This window comes from Scyliorhinus canicula, chromosome 6, assembly GCF_902713615.1.
Source record: "Scyliorhinus canicula chromosome 6, sScyCan1.1, whole genome shotgun sequence".
NCBI classification, from domain to species: Eukaryota; Metazoa; Chordata; class Chondrichthyes; order Carcharhiniformes; family Scyliorhinidae; genus Scyliorhinus; species Scyliorhinus canicula.
The window spans coordinates 55,608,722-55,635,581 of NC_052151.1; the positions used below are offsets into that span (position 1 = coordinate 55,608,722).

At 42.5% G+C, this 26,860-nt stretch overlaps 1 protein-coding gene across 2 annotated transcripts in view; it reads left to right on the forward strand.

Moving 5' to 3' along the window:
- The window catches only part of bckdhb (branched chain keto acid dehydrogenase E1 subunit beta), a 380,244-nt gene that overhangs the window by 245,808 nt on the left and 107,576 nt on the right, over positions 1 to 26,860 (forward strand). Inside the window, exon 9 of one of the 2 annotated variants that reach the window (XM_038799321.1) lies at positions 20,889 to 20,975. The exons of the other annotated variant lie outside the window; for it this stretch is intronic. Coding sequence (XP_038655249.1) covers positions 20,889 to 20,975 — 87 coding nt within the window. The remainder of the gene's footprint in view (positions 1 to 20,888; positions 20,976 to 26,860) is intronic. 2 annotated transcript variants of the gene reach the window in all.

Sequence of the window (26,860 nt, forward strand, 5' to 3'; positions counted from 1 at the left end):
TACTTGGCAATGATCAATAAAAGTGGTGAAGTGTTTAATTATCCTAAAATAATAGTTGTAGTTCATATCAGGGAATCCATCAATTAGGAAGATTGGGAAGTAGTGGCTGGTCTTGTGAAGGCTCCAGCCCGTTCATCCCAATCTGTGCCAGCACAGTCCACGATGGAGCATAGTCAGTAATGAGCCAGATTTTCAGCACTTGTTCAACATCGGGCTCGATCAATAGAATCCCTACAGTGCAGAAGGAGGCTATCCTGTTTGCACCGATCCTCTGAAAGAGCACCCTACTGTGGCCCAATCCCCACCCTATTCCCGTAACTCTGTAACCCCACCTAATCTGCACATTTTTGGACACTAAGGGGCATATAAGACAAAAAAGAGTGGCTAAGGTAAATATTGGTCCTTTAGAGGATGAGAAGGGAGTTTTAATAATGGGAAATGAGGAAATGGCTGAGGAACTGAACAGGTTTTTTGGGTCGGTCTTCACAGTGGAAGACACAAATAACATGCCAGCGACTGATAGAAATGAGGCTATGACAGGTGAGGACCTTGAGAGGATTGTTATCACTAAGGAGGGAGTGATGGGCAAGCTAATGGGGCTAAAGGTAGATAAGTCTCCTGGCCCTGATGGAATGCATCCCAGAGTGCTAAAAGAGATGGCTAGGGAAATTGCAGATGCACTAGTGATAATTTACCGAAATTCACTAGACTCTGGGGTGGTCCCGGTGGATTGGAAATTAGCAAATGTGACGCCACTGTTTAAAAAAGGAGGTAGGCAGAAAGCAGGAAATTATAGGCCAGTGAGTTTAACTTCGGTAATAGGGAAGATGCTGGAATCTATCATCAAGGAAGAAATTGCGAGGCATCTGGATAGAAATTGTCCCATTGGGCAGACGCAGCATGGGTTCGTAAAAGGCAGGTCATGCCTAACTAATTTAGTGGAATTTTTTGAGGACATTACCAGTGCAGTAGATAACGGGGAGCCGATGGATGTGGTATATCTGGATTTCCAGAAAGCCTTTGACAAGGTGCCACACAAAAGGTTGCTGCATAAGATAAAGATGCATGGCATTAAGGGTAAAGTAGTAGCATGGATAGAGGATTGGTTAATTAATAGAAAGCAAAGAGTTGGGATAAATGGGTGTTTCTCTGGTTGGCAATCAGTAGCTAGTGGTGTCCCTCAGGGATCCGTGTTGGGCCCACAATTGTTCACAATTTACATTGATGATTTGGAGTTGGGGACCAAGGGCAATGTGTCCAAGTTTGCAGATGACACTAAGGTGAGTGGTAAAGCGAAAAGTGCAGAGGATACTGGAAGTCTGCAGAGGGATTTGGATAGGTTAAGTGAATGGGCTCGGGTCTGGCAGATGGAATACAATGTTGACAAATGTGAGGTTATCCATTTTGGTAGGAATAACAGCAAACGGGATTATTATTTAAACGATAAAATATTAAAGCATGCCGCTGTTCAGAGAGACTTGGGTGTGCTAGTGCATGAGTCACAGAAGGTTGGTTTACAAGTGCAACAGGTGATTAAGAAGGCAAATGGAATTTTGTCCTTCATTGCTAGAGGGATGGAGTTTAAGACTAGGGAGGTTATGTTGCAATTGTATAAGGTGTTAGTGCGGCCACACCTGGAGTATTGTGTTCAGTTTTGGTCTCCTTACTTGAGAAAGGACGTACTGGCGCTGGAGGGTGTGCAGAGGAGATTCACTAGGTTAATCCCAGATCTGAAGGGGTTGGATTATGAGGAGAGGTTGAGTAGACTGGGACTGTACTCGTTGGAATTTAGAAGGATGAGGGGGGATCTTATAGAAACATTTAAAATTATGAAGGGAATAGATAGGATAGATGCGGGCAGGTTGTTTCCACTGGCGGGTGACAGCAGAACTAGGGGGCATAGCCTCAAAATAAGGGGAAGTAGATTTAGGACTGAGGTTAGGAGGAACTTCTTCACCCAAAGGGTTGTGAATCTATGGAATTCCTTGCACAGTGAAGCAGTTGAGGCTCCTTCATTACATGTTTTTAAGGTAAAGATAGATAGTTTTTTGAAGAATAAAGGGATTAAGGGTTATGGTGTTCGGGCCGGAAAGTGGAGCTGAGTCCACAAAAGATCAGCCATGATCTAATTGAATGGCGGAGCAGGCTCGAGGGGCCAGATGGCCTACTCCTGCTCCTAGTTCTTATGTTCTTATGTTCTTATGGTGAATTAGCATGGTGAATCCACCTAACTTGCACAACTTTAGACTACGGGGAGTGTTTAAACTAATGTGGCAGGGGGATGGGAACCAATGCAGGAAGTTGGAAGGTAGTAAAACAGGGACAGAAACAAAAGGCAATAAGGGGGAAAGTGTAAGGCAGAGAAGCCATTGTCAAAAATCAAAAAGGGTGACAGTACAAGGTACAGTGACTGAGGGGAGCTCAGTTAATAGACCCAGTAATACTAAAAGGAATAAAACGGGAAGTAAAAATATAAATGGAAAGCGACGCGGCAGGTTGTTACATGAAGATATGGGTTCAACGACAAGGAAAATTATGAGAAAGGTTAAAAGGAAAAATAACTTATGAGAGGTTACTGATCAAGGTGTTAAGATTCAAAACAGAGGTATAAAAGCCAACATAAGTGTACTTTACCTGAATGCTCGTAGTATTCGGAATAAGGTAAATAAGTTGATGGCGCAAATCATCGTGAATGACTATGATTTAGTGGCCATTACTGAAGCAAGATTAAAGGATGGTCATGACTGGGAGCTAAATATCCAAGGGTTCAAACTATTCGGAAGGATAGAATGGATGGTAAGGGAGGTGGTGTAGCTCTGTTATGTAAGGATGACATCCGGGTAATAGTAAGGGATGACATCGGTGCTAAGGAGGATAAGGTTGAATCTATTTGGGTGGAAATCAGGAATAGTAAGGTGAAAAAGTCACTGATAGGAGTAGTCTGTAGGCCACCAAATAGTAACATTATGGTGGGGCAGGCAATAAAAATGAAATAACTGATGCATATAGAAATGGGATTTTAATCTACATGTCGATTGGTTTAACCAGTTGGTCAAGGCAGCCTTGAGGCGGAGTTTATAGAATGTATCCGCGATAGTTTCCTAGAACAGTATGTAATGGTACCTACGAGGGAACAAGCGGTCCTAGATCTGGTCCTGTGTAACGAGACAGGATTGATTAATGATCTCATAGTTCGGGATCCTCTCGGAAGGAGCGATCACAATATGGTGTAATTTAAAATACAGATGGAGGGTGAGAAGATAAAATCAAACACTAGTATTTTGTGCTTAAACAAAGGAGATTACAATGGGATGAGAGAAGATCTAGCTAAGGTAGGCTGGGAGAAAAGACTTTATGGTGAAACAGTTGAGGATCAGTGGAGAACCTTCCAAGTGATTTTTCACAGTGCTCAGCAAAGGTTTATACCAACAAAAAGGAAGGACGGTAGAAAGAGGGAAAACGACCGTGGCTATCTAAGGAAATATGGGGAGAGTATCAAATTGAAGGAAAAAGCATACAAAGTGGCAAAGATTAGTGGGAGACTAGAGGACTGGAAAATCTTTAGGAGGCAACAGAAAGCTACTAAAAAAGCTATAAAGAAGAGTAAGATAGATTATGAGAGTAAACTTGCTCAGAATATAAAAACAGATTGTAAAAGTTTCTGCAAATATATAAAACTAAAAAGAGTGGCTAAGCTAAATATTGGTCCTTTAGAGGATGGGAAGGGAGATTTAATAATGGGAGATGAGGAAATGGCTAAGGAACTGAACATGTTTTTTGGGTCGGTCTTCACAGTGGAAAACACAAATAACATGCCAGTGACTGACGGAAATGAGGCTATGACAGGTGAGGACCTTGAGATGATTGTTATCACTGAGGAGGTAGTAATGGGCAAGCTAATGGGGCTAAAGGTAGACAAGTCTCCAGGCCCTGATGGAATGCATCCTTGAGCTCTAAAAGAGATGGCTGGGGAAATTGCAAATGCACTAGTGATAATTTACCAAAATTCACTAGACTCTGAGGTGGTCCCGGCAGATTGGAAATTAGCAAACGTGACACCACTGTTTAAAAAAGGAGGTAGGCAGAAAGTGGGTACTTATAGTCCAGTGAGCTTCCTTCGGTAGTAGGGAAGATGCTGGCATCTTTCATCAAGGAAGAAATAGCGAGGCATCGGGATGGAAATTGTCCCTTTGGGCAGACGCAGCACGGGTTCATAAAGGGCACATCGTGCCTAACTAATTGAGTGGAATTTTCTGAGGACATTACCAGTGCGGTAGATAACGGGGAGCCAATGGATGTGGTATATCTGGATTTCCAGAAAGCTTTTGACAAGGTGCCACACAAAAGGTTGCTGCATAAGATAAAGATGCATGGCATTAAGGGTAAGGTAGTAGCATGGATAGAGGATTGGTTAATTAATAGAAAACAAAGAGTGGGGATTAATGAGTGTTTCTCTGGTTGGCAATCAGTAGCTAGTGGTGTCCCTCCAGGATCAGTGTTGGGCCCACAATTGTTCACAATTTACATAGATGATTTGGAGTTGGGGACCAAGTGCAATGTGTTCAAGTTTTCAGACGACCATAAGATGAGTGATAAAGCAAAAAGTGCAGAGGATACCGGAAGTTTGCAGAGGGATTTGGATAGGTTAAGTGAATGGGCTCGCGTCTGGCAGATGGAATACAATGTTGACAGATGTGAAGTTATCCATTTTGGTAGGAATAACAGCAAACGGGATTATTATTTAAATGATAAAATATTAAAAATTGCTGCTGTGCAGAGAGACCTGGGTGTGCTAGTGCCTGAGTCGGAAAAAGTTGGTTTACAGGTGCAACAGGTGATTAAGAAGGCAAATGGGGTTTTGTCCTTCATTGCTAGAGGGATGGAGTTTAAGACTAGGGAGGTTGTGCTGCAATTGTATAAGGTATTAGTGAGGCCACACCTGGAGTATTGTGTTCAGTTTTGGTCTCCTTACCTGAGAAAGGACGTACTGGTGCTGGAGGGTGTGCAGAGGAGATTCACTAGGTTAATCAGAGCTGAAGGGGTTGGATTACAAGGAGAGGTTGAGTAGACTGGGACTGTACTTGTTGGAATTTAGAAGGATGCGGGGGGGATCTTATAGAAACATATAAAATTATGAAGGGAATAGATAGGATAGATGCGGGCAGGTTGTTTCCACTGGCGGGTGAAAGCAGAACTAGGGGGCATAGCCTCAAAATAAGGGGAAGTAGATTTAGGACTGATCTTAGGAGGAACCTCTTCACCCAAAGGATTGTGAATCTATGGAATTCCCTGCCCAGCGAAGCAGTTGAGGCTCCTTCATTAAATGTTTTTAAGATAAAGATAGACAGTTTTTTGAAGAATAAAGGGATTAAAGGTTATGGTGTTCGGGACGGAACGTGGAGCTGAGTCCACAAAAGATCAACCATGATCTCATTGAATGGCGGAGCAGGCTCGAGAGGCCAGATGGCCTACTCCTGCTCCTAGTTCTTATGTTCTTATGAAATCGGAGCAACCGGAGGAAACCCATGCAGACGCGGGGAGAACATGCAGACTTCAGACAGTCACCCAAGGCTGGAATTGATATTTGGACCTTTTTATTTTGAGCTGGAATTATAGAGTACTAGCCTCTGCTGAAGTATCACTTGTTTTAGTCTAACAAGGCTGAGGTCTTGACTTGTGTTGAATTTCTTTCAAGTGTGAATTTTTTGCTGAAATTTTGCTAACCACAAGATCACAGACTTAACTGATTTATTGCAGATGTGTGCTTGCCTGCACAACACATGCAATATGCAATGTATGTAGATTTGAATCCTGGTAAATGCATATATAGTTTGCCACGATATTTTCTGCTTGGTTAAGGAATTCTGTAACATATAGTAAAAGAGCACATCCATAAACTGTCTGCCACATCTTGTTCTAATCATTCAGAAATTCAATTTAAACCAAAACAAAAAACACATTTAGCAAAACCTATGCCTTGAATAAAAGATGAGATAGCTAAAATATGTATTTTAGCAAATTTAACATTACATTGAATATATCTTTTATAAGTGGTGAAAATAACAATGTAAGTTAAACATTTAATGCTTGGACCAACATTTTATAAGCTATTGCATGAATGAGGATTATTCCTAAAGAAGCAGTAGTTGTGGAATTTTTAAATCGTATGTGAGCAGTAAAGTTGCCATCGTAACAGATGACCATGGCTGCTTTTCGCTTTGATGGAGGGAGCTGACTGGTGGTAATTACATACACGTTCACGCGCACACACCATAGACATCGGTGGGACCGGAAGGGAACCTGTTCGTGGCCGACGGCCTCTGCAGCCAGAAAATCCGGCCCACTATATAAATACAAGTTGTTGTTGGAGAAAATTTGCAGACTGGGCAGTTAAGTGGTAACTTACCTTTAAAATTGATAAATGTGAAGAGATGCACTTTTGGTGGGAAATACACACCTTTGAAAATGAGAAACTGAATGAGGTAGAAGAGTAAAGAAATTTAGGGTTATAGCTGCACAAATGGCGAAACGCAGAATTCCAGTTCAGCAAAGTCATCACAAAGGTTAATAAAGCACTGAAGTTTATTTCTATGAGTATAGAATTCAGAAACGGTGAAACTATGTTCAACTTATATCAGACCCTGGAAGTACTGTGCATATTTCCAGTTGTAAGACTTTGTCTTACAACAAATATATTTATTACTAACACTACTCTCAAAGATTACTATAATTTCTAAGATTAATGCAGTTGGAAATAATGGTCTCACACTAATTTACACAAAGATACGACAGAGCTACTCTAATATTCGACTGCTATGAACTCCTTACTAACACCTTGTCCTGGAACACATGATGCATCTGGGTCACATGCCTGCATACTCGCACCACCTGCTGCTCGGATGCTAGAACTACAACAGTAAAATAATAATCTTTATTATTGTCACAAGTAGGCTTGTGATAGGCACTGCAAGGAAGTCACTGAAAATCCCCTAGTCACCACACTCTGGCTCATGTTCTGGTACACAGAGGGAGAATTCAGAATGTCCAATTCACCTAAGAAACATGTCTGGTTTAGGGGCTGGTTTAGCACACTGGGCTAAATCGCTGGCTTTTAAAGCAGACCAAGGCAGTACGGTTCAATTCCCGTACCAGCCTCACTGAACAGGCGCCGGAATGTGGCGACTAGGGGCTTTTCACAGTAACTTCATTGAAGGCTACTTGTGACAATAAGCGATTTTCATTTCATTTTCATTTCTGGGCTTGCGGGAGGAAACCGGAGCACCCTGAGAAAACCCAAGCAGACATGGGGAGAATGTGCAGACTCCACACAGACGGTGACCCAAGCGGGAATCGAACCTGGGACCCTGGTGCTCTGAAGCACCAGTCCTAACCACTGTGCTACCATGCCGCCCAGTAAAACATACAACTTATAATACACATACACATGATGATAGTCTACTCATACTATATACAGATGATAGACTGCCTATCATCACACTAGTTTTCATACTATAAAAAGGACATAGATGAGGAAACTGCAAAGAAGAATTTTCAAGCATAGTGGCAGAACTGAAAAAGTACAGCTATCAGTCGAGAATGAGTAGACTGGGTTTTTAAGAAAAGGATAGTAACCTGCTCGAGGTCTTTAAAATGATGAATGGGGTTTAAAAAAAAGACCTCAATTTGTATTATGCGTTTCATAAACTCGGGATGTCCCGAAACACTTTACAGCCCTGTTGAACTCACAGCCAGATTTGATGTGGTGATCAGGATTCTTTTATTGTTTACATTCACCTCATTCCCTCCCCAGCAGTAAAAGCATCTAAGCTGAGAAATGCTGTATTATGAAATGAGTTCAAATTGAGCTCGAGTCTCGAGCTTTATTTATGAAGTTAGCACTTCTGAAGTAATGCAAGATCAGAATCATGTTGGCATCTAATGTCCTAACAGCTGCAGAAGAATGTGTGGAAGGGGAGAAGTCCCGAAACGTTTGCCTCTGTGTAGTATCCTTGCTGATTCATTCTTATTTTGCATAAATTATGTAATGAATATTTAAAAAATATTTCTCAGCTCATTGTGTTCATAGTTGTAACAATTGAATGAGTCAACAAAAATAATCTCAGTTTTGTTTTCACCGTCAGCCTGCAATGAAAATACTCAATTTAAAAACAGACTTCGACAGCTCTGCTGGTTCAGTGGATGAAGGTTCTGTTTATTGCAGAGTTGAAGTCATATAGATCAGGAAAATCTTAATAATAATAATCGCTTCTTGTCACAAGTAGTTGCTGTGAAAAGCCCCTTGTCACCACATTCTGGCGCCTGTTCGAGGAGGCCGGTTGGGGAATTGAACCCGCGCTGCTGGTATTGTTCTGCATTGCAAACCAGCTATTTAGCCCACTGTGCTAAACCAGTCCCCAAGGTTCAGCCATTGGTCAGTGCGAAGTTAGCCACAGTTAGCCAACCAAGCTGGACAGTAAAGAGGCAACATTATTGCTTGGGTATTCCCATGCATTTCAAGGGTGGAGAGAGAAAGAGATTGCTGAAAGTGATTCTGCTGTGCTTCTATAATATAAAAGCTTCTTTATTAGCCACTATTGTAAATGCAGTATGTGGACATTGAATTTGCCTCAAAAATGATGGCCTCCATGTGTGTTTTTCCGGCCAACTACCACTGTCTGGCGTCTCAAATGAACAATTGTTGCATGTGAGAGATACCAAAGAGAGGGGTGCAAAGAGTGGGCAGTACGGTAGTGCAGTGGGTAGCACTGTTGCTTCACAGCTTCAGGGTCTCGGGTTTGATTCCCGGCTTGGGTCACTGACTGTGTGAAGTCTGCACTTTCTCCTCGTGTCTACGTGGGTATCCTCCAGGTGCTCCGGTTTCCTCCCACAAGTGCCGAAAAACGTGCTGTTAGGCAATTTGGATAGTCTGAATTCTCCCTCTGTGTACCCGAACAAACTAGGCGCTTTTCACAGTAACTTCATTGCAGTGTTAATGTAAGCCTACTTGTGACAAGAAAGATTACTTTTAACTTTAATGGAATATTTAGACATTTCAGACAAATGAAGTGAAGCATTTATCCCAGTGCATAATTTTAAGGTTACAGAATTACACTTTTGCGTTTCTTTCATCACTATTTGTGCTATTTGATACCATTATCCAGAATTCAATGGGATGTTAAATTTGGCAGCTGCTAGCTGAAATAATTAACTTAAGAAGAGATTGGTAAAGATCATATGTGTTTTTAAATAAGCAGTCAATTATTTCCTTTTAACTTGGATGATGCTGACTTCATTTTTCTATTTAAAAACCATTGCAGACACAGAGGTCCACATCTGTTTGCATTTAGGATTTTTTTACAATCCAAGCGAAAGATGATGACCAACCAGCAAAAATACTCAATGGTTGTTTGGAAGTCCATAACTTGAGTACTGCTGAGAAAAGAGACATGTTATCAAAGCTGTTCGTCTTGCACTAATCAGGTCAGCTCAAAAGAGTTTTCCAACAGTAACAGGGGTATAACAGTTTATATTGCCGGGAAGTGAGTGCTGATTGTTGGCAAGTGTACTCTGATTGGTAGAGGTGCTGGCATGGAAAATACAGCATAGAACAGTTAACTGCCCAGCTTCTCATATAATATAAATTTTTATTCCCTGTGACTGTTGGAAATTTCTTGTGATGACTGCAAGATGAAAAGTTTTGACAGCATGTCTGTTTTTTTTCAGCAATACTCAAATACTTAATTGTTGCTGAGACCATTGTGTTCAGAATATGCCTTCTTTATTATCACTGACTTAAAAAAATCCTTTATATGATAATGTATATCATTAAAAAAAACCTTTCTATACACTTTTTCCCACAGGTGAATTATAGGAGGAGATAGTATTTGGTGAAAATAGGGTGGCACGGTGGCGCAGTAGTTAGCACTGTTGCCTCACGACCTCGAAGGCCCCAGGTTTGATACCGGCCCTGGGTCACTGTCCATGTGGAGTTTGCATATTCTCTCCCCGTGTCTGGCCCTCCCCCAGAACCCAAAGATGGGGAGATAGGTGGATTGGCCACACTAAATTGTCCCTGAATTGGGAAAAAAATAATTGGGTACTTTAAATTTGTTTTTAAGAAGTACTTAGTGAAAGTTAGACCTGTAGATTGAGTGCAGCAAGTGTAGGCCAATGCAGATGAATGCATGCTTGAACAAGAAATGTAAAATAAGTAGCTGATATAAGGGCTGCTGTTTGAGCAAGTCAATATAAACATTCTGGGAGCAAGCCTAGCCTACAAGGATGCATTTGAGTGTCCCTAAAGGCTCAGTGAAATTGATAAACGTTTTGTTAAAAATCTATAAATCCAACCACAATAATGTCAGGGGAAATTATAATAGATATTTCCTCTGGCAACTATTTTCACTGAAGGCATTTAATGAACTGGTACATGGCAAAAGTAGAAAATATTTTGAATGGAGCAGTTCACTGAAACCATGAACTGACACTCAAAATAGATTGTACATCATACAGAATACCCCGTGCAGTTTTAGGCATCCTATTAAAGAGGGATAAGAAGATCAGTAGATTAATGTTCTGAAGAGAGACTCACCCATTGGAGATGGACACACTTCCAGAGCTCCTCACATTAACTACAATCATCCTACTCCCTGATCATGTGTGACCTCCATGTATATACCTCTAGTTTTGGCTAAAATCCTGTATAAAATGAATACTTCTAAGAATTCTGACTTATGTACACCCACTGATATTGAAAGGGGAAAATAGAAAATATTAATCTTTAATTATAATACTGAAAATGTATTAATGGTTGTGGTTCTGTGTGGAGGCAAATGAATTCTTGCAGGTACTGGTGTTAGCAGTGTTGCTCTTTACTCTCTATACGAATAATATGGATGAAAAGTGTTGTGTGAATTGTCTGCAAGTTCACAGATGACATGAAGATTTGTGCTGATGTTAGAATGTTAGATGAGAATAAAAATCAGATAATCAGAATAAGATGTGTTGAAGGAATGGATCCAAGTCTCTCAGAGAAAGTGGAAATCTATGGCTATTGATGAGTTCAGTGTGATCTCGACCCGAGGTCAGTCTTCCTAATTAGTACTTCACATTAGATGTGTTGAACCTGGGCTAGCTGCATAGGTTAACAAAGTCTGTTGTTCATGAATTCTCTCGGATGGGGTGACAGAAACAGACCAGTACACACCATATAACATGTTCCACTTTAACAAAGGAGCTAATGTGCACCAGTAAAGTATGTTAAGTAACACTGATGCAGCAAATGTACTGCTGGAATAAATGACGATATAAGTTGTTCACTCCAAGTACTGGAAATTCTTACTTTATCCTGGATTTAAAAGTTTGTACTTTTGGGGATTTGTCTGATCTCAGTGCTGAAAGTTCCACAGGGTAATAAAGGATTACTTATTTCGTCTCACTTGCATATACTGAGGGAAATTGCTTTTACTGAAGTATCTGGTGTATATGCAAGAATTTGAGGTTCTAAGTTTTATTTATATACTTTGGACAAAGTAATTTGTCACATTTAACTCCCAAATGGTTTAAATGAGAATTTAATACTGAAGTTTAGGATAGGCCAGATTCAGTTTTTAATTTGTAGTTTGTTTTACAGGAACTTGAATGTTTTACATACAGACGTAAACAGAGGTGCTAAATATACATCAATAATGCGTAATGGATAATATTAGCTAACCATATTTTTCAATGGTTAGTTGAGCCAAACATACCTGGAAAATATATGGCTCGCAAGCACCTTCCCGAGGGCAATTTGGGATGGGCAGCAACCTTGAAGGCGACATCCCATGAAAGAATTAAAAAGAAATATAGGTTCAATCCCTGGTCTCTTATGTTAGCTCTTCTCAGTTGGGAGTGGTTTGACCATTATGGTACCAATTAAAAGCTCTTTAAGTGTGTGAAAACTATGCGCGATTAGTGATCATGATAGTTATTTATAGTGATCCTAATTAAATTTCAGGTGTAATCTCAGCTGGGTTTAGCTGTGATGCCTATCGTATTTGAATAGCTTCCCCAAACTGTCAGCCAAGAGTTGTGTAAGAATAATGGCCTCTTGGCAAGGCATTGAAGAGTGCCTAGTTCCTATGGAAGCATAACTGAACAAAGATGTAACAATTTCAGGAGAGAAGGGGGGTGGGATTAGTGGAGAAAAAGCGTTTGTTGCATTTCAGGTTTCAAGTATTAAAGATAATATTAAAGTGGCAAAAAATATAAAATGGTAACTGAAATTAAAATATTTTATTAAACTTTCCCACCGCGTTTCCCAGCCGTTTACTTTTCTTTCACCGTCTCTGATTTTCTGTTCACCCACCCTCTCCCCAAAGGGAGCAACTCGCAAAAATAATCTTGGGATGTAGTTGTGCTGGGAAGGTCAGCATTTATTGCCCATAACTAATTACCTTGAGAAGTATGATGAGCCACCAACGTGAACTGCTAAGAGCATGTGGTGAAGGTAATACCACATTGCTGTTAGATAGAGAGTTCCAGGATTTGACCCAGTAATACTGAGGGAACAGTAATAATATGTCCAAGTCTGGGTGTTGTATGATTTGGAGAGTAACATTGAAGCAATCGTCTTCCCTTACACTTTCCCCCTCCCCCTCCCCCTCCTAAGTAAGAGAAGTCCCATTTGGGAGGTGATTGTCATGATATGCAGACACACACAGAATGATATACAGACAAGCAGCAAATGGACACAGAACAGGATATGACCAATAAGCAGGACACTCAGGGGTTGGATCTGACTACAAAAGACACAAGGCACTAAAACTCTGCCTCTTTGCACTGATGAACATCTAGAGAGTCAGTCAAGGGTGTTGTTACAATCTCACACCTCCACCACGTGGCTAAGAGCTAGTCTGGTTCAGTCAGACAGAGTAACCACTCTTAAGTTAACAGAGTCGAACTCACAGAGAACTGTGCTATTAGTTCAATAAACCTGATTGAACTAACTTCAACGTCTGGAATATCTTTCTGATCTAAGCTGCATCCAGTTGCAGGCAGTGTTAGACCAGTGTACCTAACGCGACAGTGATATTGATTCGATCATGGCAGTATAGGTAGTATAGCCACGATGCACAGGCTCAATAGTTGGCCCCTGCAGCCTTTTTGCCTTATACCACATATTTCGTGTGTGCAATTCTGAAGGCTGAGTAGCATTAATGTATTCAAGCATGGAGAGTAACTCACCTCCTTATTCCCCAAAGTCTGTTCACCATCTATCTGCGAAGTACAAGTCAGGACTGTGATGGAATACTCTCCACTTGCCTGGGTGAGTGCAGCCATAACAACACTCAAGAAGCTTGACAACATCCAGGACATATCAGCCTGCTTGATTGGTACCCCTTCCATTAAGTTAAACATTCACTCCACCACAACCGATGGACAGGTGAGTCTAGTGTGTACCATACACAAGATATAATACAGCAACTTGCCAAGCTGCTTTCAACAGCCCATTCCAAACCTGCAATCTCTGCTACCTAGTAGGACAAGGGCGGCAGACACATCAGACCACCACTACCTGCAAGTCCCCTTCTAGCCACACATCATCCTGGAAATGGATAGTTGACGTGCATTCACTGTTGCTCGCTCAAGATTCTGGGACACTCTCCCTAACGCACTGTGGGTGTACCTACACCACATGGGTGACAGTGGTGCAAGAACATGGCTCACCACCTTAAGGGCAGTGGGTAACAACTGCTGGCCTTGCCACCAATCCTCACATCCCATGAACAAATGTTAAAAATAAAGGTAGCTCAAGCCAGGTCTGAACCTGAACTTTTCATATCTCCTCACCTAGCGTCATCAGGAGCTGGAGAATAACAATAGGAACTCTCAGTGTGGAGCCCAATTGTAATGCTGCCCCAAGGAAAGAGCCAAACTCAACAGTATTGATTCAACCTAGAATGTTATTTGTATTTTCTAATGTGTATTTCAACAGAGCCATCAAAGATAACCTTTCCACTGTAACTGCTCTAGTTTTTTTTCTTTTTGTTCCTTCTAAATGTGTTACTTTCTTCTTGTTTTCTGTCTCTTGATTTCTCCTGAATTTTATTAACTATTACTGGGCGACCAACATGTCGAAGGCCAGGAAGTGGCTAGTGGGGGAGGCGTCAGTTTGGGAGCGGGCAGAGGGGGCATCTTATAAAGACATGACCTTCGAGGCTTTACTAACAGCTCCCCTGCTGTTCTCGCCGGCTCGGTGATCTACAAGCCCGTGATTGTGGCAGCCCTGAGGGTGTGGGGGCAATGGAGACAGCGAAAGCAATGGGATTGGAGAGGGCGTCAGTGTGGTCACCAATTTGTGATAGTCACTGTTTTGCTCCGTGGGTGCTGGATGGGGGCGTTAGGAGGTGGCAGCTGGCAGGGATTGAGAGATTTGGGGATCTCTTCATTGAGGAGGGTTTCCTGAGCCTGGAGGCATTGGAGGAGGAGTTTGAGTTGCTGGGTGGAACGGATTTCGGTACCTGCAGGTACGGGACTTTGTTCGGAGGCAGGTTCCAGGCTTTCCTTGCCTCCCCCTGAGGGGACTACAGGATAAGGTGATGTCAAAAACGAGAGTTGGGGAGGGGTGGGTCTCGGTGATATACGAGGAATTGATGGAGTGGGAAGGGGTCCCAATTGGGGAGGTGAAGAGGAAATGGGAGGAAGAGTTTGGAGGGGAGCTGGAAGTCGGAATATGGGAAAAGGACTTGAGGAGAGTTAATTCATCCTCGTTGTGTGCCAGGCTTTGCCTGATCCAGTTCAAGGTTGTTCATAGGGGCTCATATGACGGTGGCCCGAATGAGTAGGTTTTTTGAGGAAGTGGTGGACAGGTGCGGACGCTGTGGGGGAAGCCTGGTGAATCATGTACATATGTTCTGGGCATGTCCAAAGTTGAGGGGATTCTGGCAGCGATTTGCGCACGTCATTTCCTGGAAGGGAGGGTGACTCCGAGTCCGGAAATGGCAATATTTGGGGTATCGGAAGATCTGGGGGCCCAGGGGGAGGGAGGCCGATGTCCTAGCCTTCTCCTCCCTGGTGGCCCGGAGACGGATTTTGCTGGGATGTAGGGACTCGGAGCCTCCAAAATCAGGCGTATAGGTTAGTGACATGGCAGGGTTTCTCAGTGTGGAAAAAATTAAGATCGCCTTGAGAGGTTCAACCCAGGGGTTTCCTCGGAGGTGGCAGCCGTTCATCGACTTCTTGAAGGAAAATTGAATGTCAGAAGTAGCGGGGTGGGGTGGGGAATGGGAATGGGAGGCAGGGTAGTGTAAGACAAGGACAGGGAACTTAATATACAGGTAATCAGGAGATAGGGTGGGAGGGTAGTAGGGTATGTTATTATAATGTGTGTGTTGGCACGCTCGGTTGTTTAAGAAATGTTAAATTGTTAAATGGTGAAAATTACAAATGCTTCAATAAAATATATATTTAAAAAAAAAATCTTTGTTTGCATTCAGAACGGATTCTTTTAATAACTCTGTGGAGCAGGAAGTCGAAAGAGGCCACCAACGGCTCCTAATTATCAGTACAGTTGAAAAGAATGTATAACATAACTATCAGACAGCAGCTAACAAGACTTCATCCAGTTCTTTTTTTCTGATTCTCCTCTCCTGGCTGATAACATATTCCATTTTTCATCACCTTCAAACCTTATGAAAACGTTATAAAGTAAATATTGATTACTTGTACTGTTCGGCTGAAGGAATGATCCAAAGAAGCAAATGTAAAAAAAAATCATTAAGAAAAATTCAAGAGTTGAGTTAGCAATAAAACGTTCTTCACCTGAAGGGTGGTTAGAGTCACAAATCATTTTTGAAGCATAAATTTTTAATCTTATTGTAGGAAGGAATTGCATAGTTATTTTTTTTAAAAAAGCATTGAAGGATGCAGAGAATAAGCAAGTGAGTGGGTTTTAATTGGGTAGCTCATGTGGAAGAAACCATCACAGCTGACTTATTCCCTCAGCCTATTAGGTGGCCCGGTGGCACAGTGATTAACACTGCTGCCTCACACCGCCAGGGACCCGGGTTCGATTCTGACCTTGGGTGACTGGAGTTCTCACATTATCCCCGTTACTGCGTGGGTTTCTCTGGGTGCTCCGGTTTCCTCCCACAGTCCAAAGATGTGCAGGTCAGACTGGCCATGCTAAATTTTCCCCTTAGTGTCCAAAGGTTAGGTGGGGTTATGGGGATAGGGGGAGTGAGGCCTCGGTAGAGTGCTCTTTCAGAGGGTCGGTGCAGACTCGTTGGGCCGAATGGCCTCCTGCACTGTAGGGATTCCCATGATTCTGTAACGCGTTTATGTGCTGTAATCTTCTATGTGCATAATTTGTAACTTCATAGTCTGGCAAATCCCTCACTCTGCCGTTATCATCAAGCTGGGGCATCAGCTTCAATGTAGGAAGGCATGCCAGGATCAGTACAAAGCTACAACACAGGACAATTTACATGACAAAGAGCAGAAGCAGCATGTGATAAATAGAGATAAGCCATTCCAATTCAAGGGCTCCGATCAAAGCTGTGCAGTCCTGCCACATCCAGTTATGAATGTTGGTGGACAAATAAACAGCCACTCAGAAGAGGAGGCTCCACAAATATCCCCAACTACTACAACAGTGGAGGCGAACACACGAGTGTAAAAGACTAGGCTGAATCATTTGCAACCAAGTGGATGATTCATCTTGGCCAGTCCTCAGGTCCCTAGAATCACAGATATCAGGCTTCAGCCAATTTATTTCACACCATGAATCCTTGGACCGATAAGTGGAAAGTAACATTTGTGTAACACATCTCTCAACAGGGCCGGCTCAAGGCACCGGCAACTCGGGCAGTCGCCTGGGGCGCCATGTGCGAGGGGGCGCCAGAGACTCGGGTCCCGCGCATGCGCAGTTGGGCCGGTGCCAACCAGCGCATGCGCGGTGGCCGCCCTCCCCAGGGCTGCCCCCCCGGTCCGCCCCCTCGGTCCGCTCCCCCCGCCCCCCCCCCCCTCGGTCCCCCCCTCGGTCCGCCCCCCCCCCCCCCCCTCGGGTCCGCCCCCCCCCCTCGGGTCCGCCCCCCCTCGGGTCCGCCCCCACCGCGGGTCCGCCCCCCCCTCGGGTCCGCCCCCCCCCTCGGGTCTGCCCCTCCTCGGCCCCGCCCCCCCCCCCAAGGGCGCCGAAGTTCAGCTTGCCCGGGGCGCCAGCAACCCTAGGGCCGGCGCTGTCTCTCAACAAACGAAAATCTAACTTGCTCCCCTTGAATTCAATGGAATTGCCATTGCTGAACCCCCGCACAACCAATATCCTGGGAATTGCCATTGACCAGAAAGTGAACTGGACCAAACAATGTAAATACTGTTGCTATAAGAGCAGTTCCGAGCTTTTAAAATTTATTTTTTATGTAATGTGGGCTTCTGTAGATAGGCAAGAATTGTTGACCATCCCTAATTGCCCTTGAGAAAGTGGTGGTATGCTACCTTCTTGAAAGGCCACAGTCAATGTGCTATTGGGGGAGGACGGGGAAGTTACATGATTTAGACTCAAGAGACAGTGAAGGAGCGGCGATATATTTCCAAGTCAGGGTGGTGAGTTCTTCCAGGTGATGGTGTTCCCATGTAACTGCTGTCCTTGTCCTTCTAGATTGTAGTGGTCGTAGGTTTGGAAGGTGCTGCCGAAGGAGCCTCGGTGAGTTCCTGCAGTACATCTTTTAGATGGTACACACTACTGCAACTGTGCGTTGGTGGTGGAGAGAGTGAATGTTTGTGGATGGGGTGCCATTCAAGTGGGCTGCTTTGTCCTGGATGGTGTTGAGCTTCTTGAGTGTTATTGGAGCTGCACTCATCCAGGCAAGTGGAGAATATTCCATTACACTCCTGACTTGTGCTTTGTAGACTTTTGTGGGGGTTCTGGAAGTGAGTTACTCGCTGTAGAATTCTGAGCCTCTTACTTGCTCTTGTTGCCACAGTATTTATATGGCTAGTCCAGTTCAGTTTTGAGGTAATGGTAACCCCCAGGTTATTGATTGTGGGGGATTCAGCGATGATAATGCCATTGAGTGTCAAGGGGTGATGGTTTGATTCTCTCTTATTGGAGATGGTCAATGCCTGGCACTTGTGTGGCGGTAATGTTACTTGCCACTTGCCAGCCCAAGTCTAGATATTCTTCAGGTCTTGCTGTATTTGCAAGTGGACTGCTTAAATGTTTGAGGAAGTACAAATGGTGCTGAACATTGTGAAATCATCAGTGAACCATCCCCACGTCTGACCTTATGTTGGAAGGGAGGTCATTGATGAAGCAGCTGAAGGTGGTTGAACCCAGGACACTACCTGAGGAACTCCTGCCGTGATGTTCTGGGACTGAGATGACTGACCTCACAACAATGACAGCCATTTTCCTCCAACCAGTGGAGAGCTTTCCCCTGATTTCTATTGACTCCAGTTTTGCTGGGACTCCTTGATGCCATACTCGATAAAATGCTGCATTGATGTCAAGGGCAGACACACTCACTCTGGAGTTTATCTCTTTAGTCCATGTTTAAACCAAGGCTGTAAAGAGGTCAGGAGCTGAGTGACCCTGGCAGAAACCAAATTGTGCGTCAGTGAGCAGATTATTGCTATATTTATAGCACTGTTGATAACCCCTTCCATCACTTTACTGATGACTGAGAGTACACTGATAGGGTGATAATTGGCTGGGTTGGATTTGTCCGGCTTTTTGTGTAAGGACATTCCCGGGCAATTTTCCACATTGCCAGGTAGATGCCTGTGTAGCTGTATTGGAACAGCTTGGCTGGGAGTGGGGAAATTCTGGAGCACAAGTCTTCAGCGCTATTGCCGGAATATTATTAGGGCCCATAGCCTTTGTAGTGTCCAGTGCCTCCAGCCATTTCTTGATATCACGTGGGGTGAATCAAATTGGCTGAAGACTGACATATGTGACGTTGGGGTCATCTGGGAGAGACCGAGATAGATCATCCACTCGGCACTTCTGGCTGAAAATTATTTTGAATGCTTCAGTCTTGTTTTTTTTCACTGATGTGCTGGGCTCCACCGTCATTGAGGATGGGGATATTTGTGGAACTTCCTCCTCTCGTGAAATGTTTAATTGTCCACTGCCATTCACAACTGAATGTGGCAGGACTGCAGAGGTTGATCTGGTCTGTTGTTTGTGAGATCACTTAGCTCTTTCTATTACTTGCTGCTTATGCTATTTGGCATGAAAGTGGTCCTTTGTTTTAGCTACACCAGGTTGGCACCTCACTTTCCATTCCTAACAGCAGAGTGGGCATACTTACACCTCATGGACTACAGCAATTCAAGAACATGGCTCACTCCAGCCACTCGAGGGCCATTATGGATAAGAAGTGACAAACACCGCATTTAAGAGCAAACAAATTGCTGTGGATCTAGAGTCACATGTCAGCCAGACAGGGGAGGACAGATTTACATCCCCAAAGGACATTAGTAGGTTTTTCCCGATGATCGACAATGATTTAATGGTCATCATTAGACTTTTAATTCCGGATATTTATTGGATTCAATTTCCACCATCTGCCATGGTGGCATTTGAACCTACGTCCCCAAGTATTTCCTCGGTCCATGCATCACCAGTCCTGTGATGATGCCACTATGCTACTGCCTCCCCTATAAGATTTTTTTCAATTATATTTTCACGGGATGTTTGCGTTGCTGACTAAGCTAGCATTCCATAATTGTCCTTGATGCCAATCGCCAAGAGTGGCAGGGTAGCCCCATGCCTGACCAAGCTGGCTGAGTCCTAAAGGACTACTAGACTGGGTCTGCGACAGGTGCCCCAAAGTCTGTCCAGCATCTACATGCATATGTCAGAGGTACAATGGAATACTCTTGACTTGCCAGGTTGTGTGCAGCTCCAACAACACTCAAGAAGCTCAACACCATCCAGGCCAAAGCAGCTCATTTGATGGGTACCCCATCCACCCCCTTCAACGTCCACCACTGACGCTTGTGGCAGCAGGGTGTATCAGCTACAAGATACAATGCAGCAACTCAGCAAGGCTCCTTTGACACCACCTTCCAAACCTGTGACTACCACCTCAAAGAACAAGACCAGCAGATTCATAGGCACACCACTACCTACAAGTTCCCCTCCAAGGCACACACCTTTCTGACTTGGAACTTTATTGCCGTTCCTTCACTGTAGCTGCATCAGAATCGTGGAACTCGCGCAGCAATTTGGGTGTACTTACACATCATGGATTACAGTGATTCTAAAAGGCAGTTTACCACCACCTTCTCAAGGGCAGTTAGGGATGGGCAACACATGCTAATCTTGCCAGCGATGCACACATCCCGTGAAAGAATAAATAAAATAAAAGGTTACAATGTTGGCAACTATTCTTGCACATGTCACAGCATTGCCGAGGAATTTTGTTGTTTGTTTTATGTTTCCTTCTCCTTCAAGTTAAGGATATCATTCATACAAGTTTACATTTTTTAACCAGGCTTATGGTGTCTGATACTGTGGAATATGCAATTATCTGTATAGCTCTCATGCTCAACATATATGCTGCAGGGAAAGTGAACATATTAAATACTCTATTTAATTAAAACTGTAGAGTTGGATGTTAATGTCAGTGCCAAACATAAAAAGCAAATGCCAGCCTTTAAAATGACACATCGGCTCTTCAAGCAGCATCATCCTACATTATCTGTAGAGTTGTCAAACTGTGGTGGAAGTAAAATAACAATTAAGCCACTATTATTATGTATTACTTTGGGACAATTAAATATTGTTCTAAGAGCTGCACTTCCATTACGAATTTTGGGAAATTGATCTATATTGGTAAATGTTCAGTATTGCATTCAAAGCTTTGCATTTATATGTCAAATTATATATTTTTCTGCTATTTTAGTCTGTTGTGAAAACTGGGCGGTTGCTGATTAGCCATGAAGCTCCAATGACAGGCGGATTTGCTGCAGAGATCGGTTCCACAGTTCAGGTATGTGAGTAAATACCTATAGCTGCACAACAAATGATTTAAAATGTTCCATTGCTTTGATTTGACGTAGACCACTGCACAGTACATTCTGGAATCAAATAGATTGTTTTATTCAGTGTATAAGAGTGTTGTGAAAGAATGATTTAATTTCCATTTTTGTTTTTTAAAAATTTGGAGAAATGTTATTTTCCCTCAGAACACTTCAGTGAGACAGGCCCGAGTTGAATACTTTGAAGGGAAACATCAAATTGTCAAACGAGCAATGTTTGGTGCGTCCCACTTTTGTGACGTATCCTAAATGTCACCATCCAGAGTCCGAGATAGCACAGTGAAGTATACTTATCACTCAAGTGATGTTTTGGACTTGCTAAATGGTTGGCCCATTTCCCAATTTTGGGTTGTGAGGGGTGGGGGGGGGGGGAAGGTTGCGTCAGGCGAAAACTCTCCACTGGTTGAGATGGTTATAGTTATTGGAAGTGAATCATTTCAGTTCCAGGACATCATTGTTCCTCAAGGTAGTGTGTTCGGCAAAATCATCTTCAACTGCTTCGTTAATAACGTCCCTTCCATCATAAGATCAGAAGTGGAGATATTTGCTGATGATTGTACAATGTTCAGCCCCATTAGCAATGACTCGGATGCTGTTGCAGTCCATATCCGACCGAATGCAGCAAGACCTAGACATTGTCCAGGATTAGGTCGATAAATGGCAAGTAACATTCATGCCACACGAGTGCCAGGCAATGACCATCTCCAACAGGAGAAAATTTAACCATTGCCGTTTTATATTAAATGGCATTACCATTGCTGAATGCCTCATTATCAACATCCTAAGGGTTACCATTGATCAAAAACTGAACTGGGCTAGCCATATGTCTACAAGAGCAAATCAGAGGCTAGGAATCCTGTGGTGAATAACCTAATCTCCTGACTCCACAAGGCATAAATCAGGAATGTGATGGAATAGTCTCCACTTGCCTGGCTGAGTGCAGCTCCAACAACACTCAAGAAGCTTGACACCATCCAGGATAAAGCAGCCTGCTTGATCGGCACCTCATCCGCAAACATTCACTCGCCCCATACCTGACGCGCAGTGTCAGCAGTTTGTACCATATACAAGATGGACTGCAGGAATTCACCAAGACTCTTTAAACAGCACCTTCCAAACTCACGGCCGCTACAATCTAGGAAGACGAGCGGCAGACACCTGGGACCACCTGCATCTATCCAAGTCACTCATTATCCTGACTTGGAAATATACCACCACTCCTTCACTATCACTGGGCCAAAATCCTGCACTTTCTATCCCAAAAGCACTGTGGATGTACCTACAGGCACTGCAGTCGTTCAAGAAGGCAGCTCACCACCACCTTCTCAAGAACAAATAGGTATTGGCAATAAATGCTAACTTATCCAGTGACATCCACATCCTGTGAATGAATAAAAACAATTGCAGGCAACAGTCGGTGTGCAGCTTTCTCAAAAGTATCCATGGATGCTGCTCTGACCAAACACCTCATAATAGGACAAGAGCAAGAAATAAGGCTCCCTCCTTGAGGAATGGAATCTGAAAAATGACAACTTGATCCCATTGGGGATTTATTGTTTTGGGAATAGAATTATCTCCCATGAAAACATTTTTCGTGCCTCTGAATACAGCAGATTTGAATTTCAACTGGTCCCAATTTGACATTTCATTTTATTGAATTTATTTTCAAGCTATTGGGGGCGATTCTCCGAGCCCCGCCCCGCGCCGGGCCAGAGAATCACTGCAACCGTGCCATGATGCCCCAATGCCGGCGCACGATTCTCCGAGGTGCGGTATTGGATTCTCCAATGAAATTGGAGAATTGCCCCCATTGTTCTCGCTTTTCTCCATGTTTTCTTGTTCTGGTGATGCTGATTCAGCCAACAGTCACTTTTTGGCACCATGGCCAAGTGGTAATTTGACTTATAAGTGGTGGACAGCCTATCGGAAGATCGGAAACTTCACAATTGAACCAGAGCTTGTATTCGCAAAGGCATGCATCACAATTGCTGTTCTGCTATGGACGGGGCCACTACAGCAAGCAAAAATTGAGAGTGGGATTCTTGGGTTGATTTTCTGTACTGTGTCAATCGTTGTGATCCATCTGAAATCTGTTAACTCAGCACATACCAGAAATCAAAGCAGGCAATTTCATATTCTGTGTGGCTTAAAAATGGAGATTCAGAAGTTATTTACACCCAAGTTGTCCAGTGGGGAACCACTGTATTCAAGTAAAACATTATATTTTGCACCTCAACCGATTTAAATCTTCATAAAATGGACATCCAACCAGACCCTGATGGTGAACTAGGTAAAATTACCTCTTTAATCTCAAAACCATAGGATTTGTTGTTCAGTGATGCTTTTACTTTCCTTGTGCTTTCATTTGAGTGTGTGAAGAAAACACTCCTCGAAAAGAACCAGAGACTTAAGACGGTAGTGTGCCTGAAAGTCATGCATGGGACCTCACAGTCAGGCCCTCGCCAATATGGTCAAATTCCCCTCCTGTGCTTTTGCCAACAAAATTCTTGGTTATAAAAGGCTGTGATTATGGTGTGCATCTAATCTATACCTACAATGGTCTCACTGACAATTATGTATTTTCATTTTTCTTACTGACTGCTCTTTTGGGAACCATCATTTATGATCCTGTGTAACGTTATTTAGCTGTTAACCATTTGGACCTTGTGGGAGATTTCACCACCAGAAAATACTGCAGCAAATTGTTTAGCCCATTTCCAAAGTATCATGAATTGAGTCGTGGCTTTTGATTCTCTATGCTCCTGTTATTTGGAATTTTAGATTTTTTCAGCGAATTCGGTAGGTGTGCCAGCTGTAATTCAGAAGCATTATATAAATAGGGGTAGTTAAGGCATATGGAACACTTGCTTTATCAGTCGTGGCATAGATCATAAGAGCAAACATGTTATATTGGAACTGTACAGAATGTTGGGATAATATTGAGGTGTATGAAGGATTATGGCAAGGTAAATAGGAAGCAGCTGTTCCCTAGGTTGAGGGGTCACTTACAAGGGGCCATAGTTTTAGGATGAGGGACAGGAGATTCCGAGGGGATTTGAGAACAAATGTTTTCCCTCGGAGGGTGGTGAGAATCTGGAATACACTGCCTGGGAACCTTATAGCTTTTAAAAACACTTGGATCAGCACTTGAAACACCATCACATTCAAGGATATGGAACAAGTGCTGGTAAATGGGATTAGCGTAAAATTAAGGGTAGTTATTGTCAGTGCATACTCGATAGGCCAAAGGGCCTTTTCTGCACTGTACAACTCCATGACTCTGAAGAAGTGCTGGACTCTATTCTGATTTGATCCATGCAGTCAATGGACATAATTCTACCCAGACTGACAACTAAAGTATGAAGACATTTTTGAGTCCATGTTATTTGAGCCCTGTTGTTGACTGCCTGTTGGCCAGGGGACCAAATAATCCTTTTCTTAAAAACCTAGAGCAGTTGTGGAATGCGGAACGCTGAAATTGTTCAAACCCCATTCACAAAATGACATTGATGCTCATGTTTTTCATAGTGGTTGGGTTTATCAGGCTCACTGGGTGAAGTGGTAAACAGGTCATGGAGGATTTCTTTTCATTGCCACTTAAGAAATGTCAATAGGTGATGCTTCGATTTACTAATTGGCATCAGTTTCATGTCTTGAGACAACCTTGTGTTGAATTGTACCATCCTCCAGACCAAAGAAGATATCATTCATTTCTATACTGAATTTACAATAGAATTTACAATTGTTCCCGAATTTAGTTTTATACTCAGTATTGCAAACTACTTTTAAAATTATTTTGTTTCTAAGTATTTAAAATTTACGAGTATTTAGTCAATACAAAAGTCACATTTGGTATCTTGTAGTTTAATTGGTGTCAGTCACATTCTGATGTCTTAGAGGAGTGCTTGTTATGGATAAGTTGGATTTGTCTATGACCAGTTGTAGTGGAAATATTTATGGAATCACTTTAGAATCATAGAGGTATACAGCATGAAAACAGGCTCTTCGGCCCAACTTGTCCATGCCACCCAGTTTTTACCATTAAGCTAGTGCCAATTGCGTGCATTTGGCCTATAACCCTCTATACCCGCTTTCCCATATAACTGTCTAAATGCTTTTAAAAGACAAAATTATACCTGTCTCTGCTGCTGACTCTGGCAGCTCATTCCAGACACTCACCACCCTCTGTGTGAAAAAGTGCCCCTCTGGACCCTTTTGTATCTCTCCCCTCTTACGTAAACCTATGCCCTCTAGTTTTAGACTCCCCTACCTTTGGGAATAAATGTTGACCAACTACCTTATCAATACTCCTCATTATTTTATAGACCTCTATAAGTTCACCCCTAAGCATCCTATGCTCTAGGGAAAAAAGTCCCAATCTATCCAGCCTCTCGTTATAACTCAACTATCCCCGTAGCATCCTTGTAAATCTTTTTTGCACCCTTTCTAGTTTAATAATATCCTTTCTGTAATAGGGTGACCAGAACTGTACAGTATTCCAAGTGTGGCCGTACTAATATCTTGTACAACTTCAGCAAGACATCCCAACTCCTGTATTCAATGAAAACAAGCATGCTGAATATCTTCTTCACCACCCTGTCCATCTGTGACTCAACTTTCAAGGAGCTATGAACTGTAATCCTGGGCCTCTTTGTTCTATAACTCTCCCCAACTCCCTACCATTAACTGAGTAGGTCCTGCCCCAATTCGATCTACTAAAATTCATCACCTCATATTTATCTAAATTAAACTCCATCTACCAATTTAATTGGTTGTATGGAACAATAACTTGTATTTTCACCTTCCTGTTGACCTGTTGATGTTGAAAGTGGACTAGTAAAATTGAAGTCCTCAGGTAGGTCGATACTGTAAACATAATTTGAAAATCTTTAACTCCCAACTAATGCCGTGAATAGATCTATGATGTTGTTCCATTAAATGACAATATAATTGTTACACTTAAAGGAAAATATGTTGCGTCTCGAGTTTATATTTCTTGTTTATATTTCTCGCACTGACTTCCATCACATTGAGGTTTTTTTTTTGCCTGTGGTGGCTCTGCAAATTTGGAAAGTGTTCCTCAAGTTGGTTGCTTGTCATTGCAATTTTATTCTTTCCATGTGTAATACAATTAAATTTAGAGGTCTCATTGAAATATATGCCAAGCTACCCTTTTGCTGCTTACCACAAACTCTTGTGAATGTGAAAAAAACATGCCAATCTGTTGAGAAAAATAATCGTTCGACAAAATGAAAGTGTAAATGTCACCCACATTTTCAAACCTTTTCATTTGTTAATTGAAAATTCTCTAGAAATTTGGATTTGTGATATAGCTCACTTGAAATCCAATTATTAAATCCTAATATATAGCTTTTACTGAGTGTCTAGATTTGGAATACGGTTCACCCTTTGCATGTGATAATTTTTAATTCTGAAAGGCATAAATTGTACTATCGCAAAGCCATGTTTTGAATTACGTTTTGCTTCTGTGTGCTCTCACAATTTTCATTTTAGAAAACATTGCTTTTCATATTCTAAATGTATTATAGTTTCCAAAATCATCACATCTTTTCCATCTGACAAAGATGAACGTTTAGGGCCCAAAACTTTCATAATTTACTATTGGATTCTGAATGCTGAAGCTTGGGGTATGAAGTTAGCTGTGAGTGGAAGAGTTGAATCTGATGTTTATTTTGTGAGTGTGCTTGGCTTGTCACATTTTTTGCAAGTCCAAAACAAGACAGAGGAGCATTATGGCAAAGTAGGAGGTGAAACTGTGGCTTGAACTTTGTTTGCTTTGGTGCGGATGAAAATTCATTCAGGTCATTAATAATTT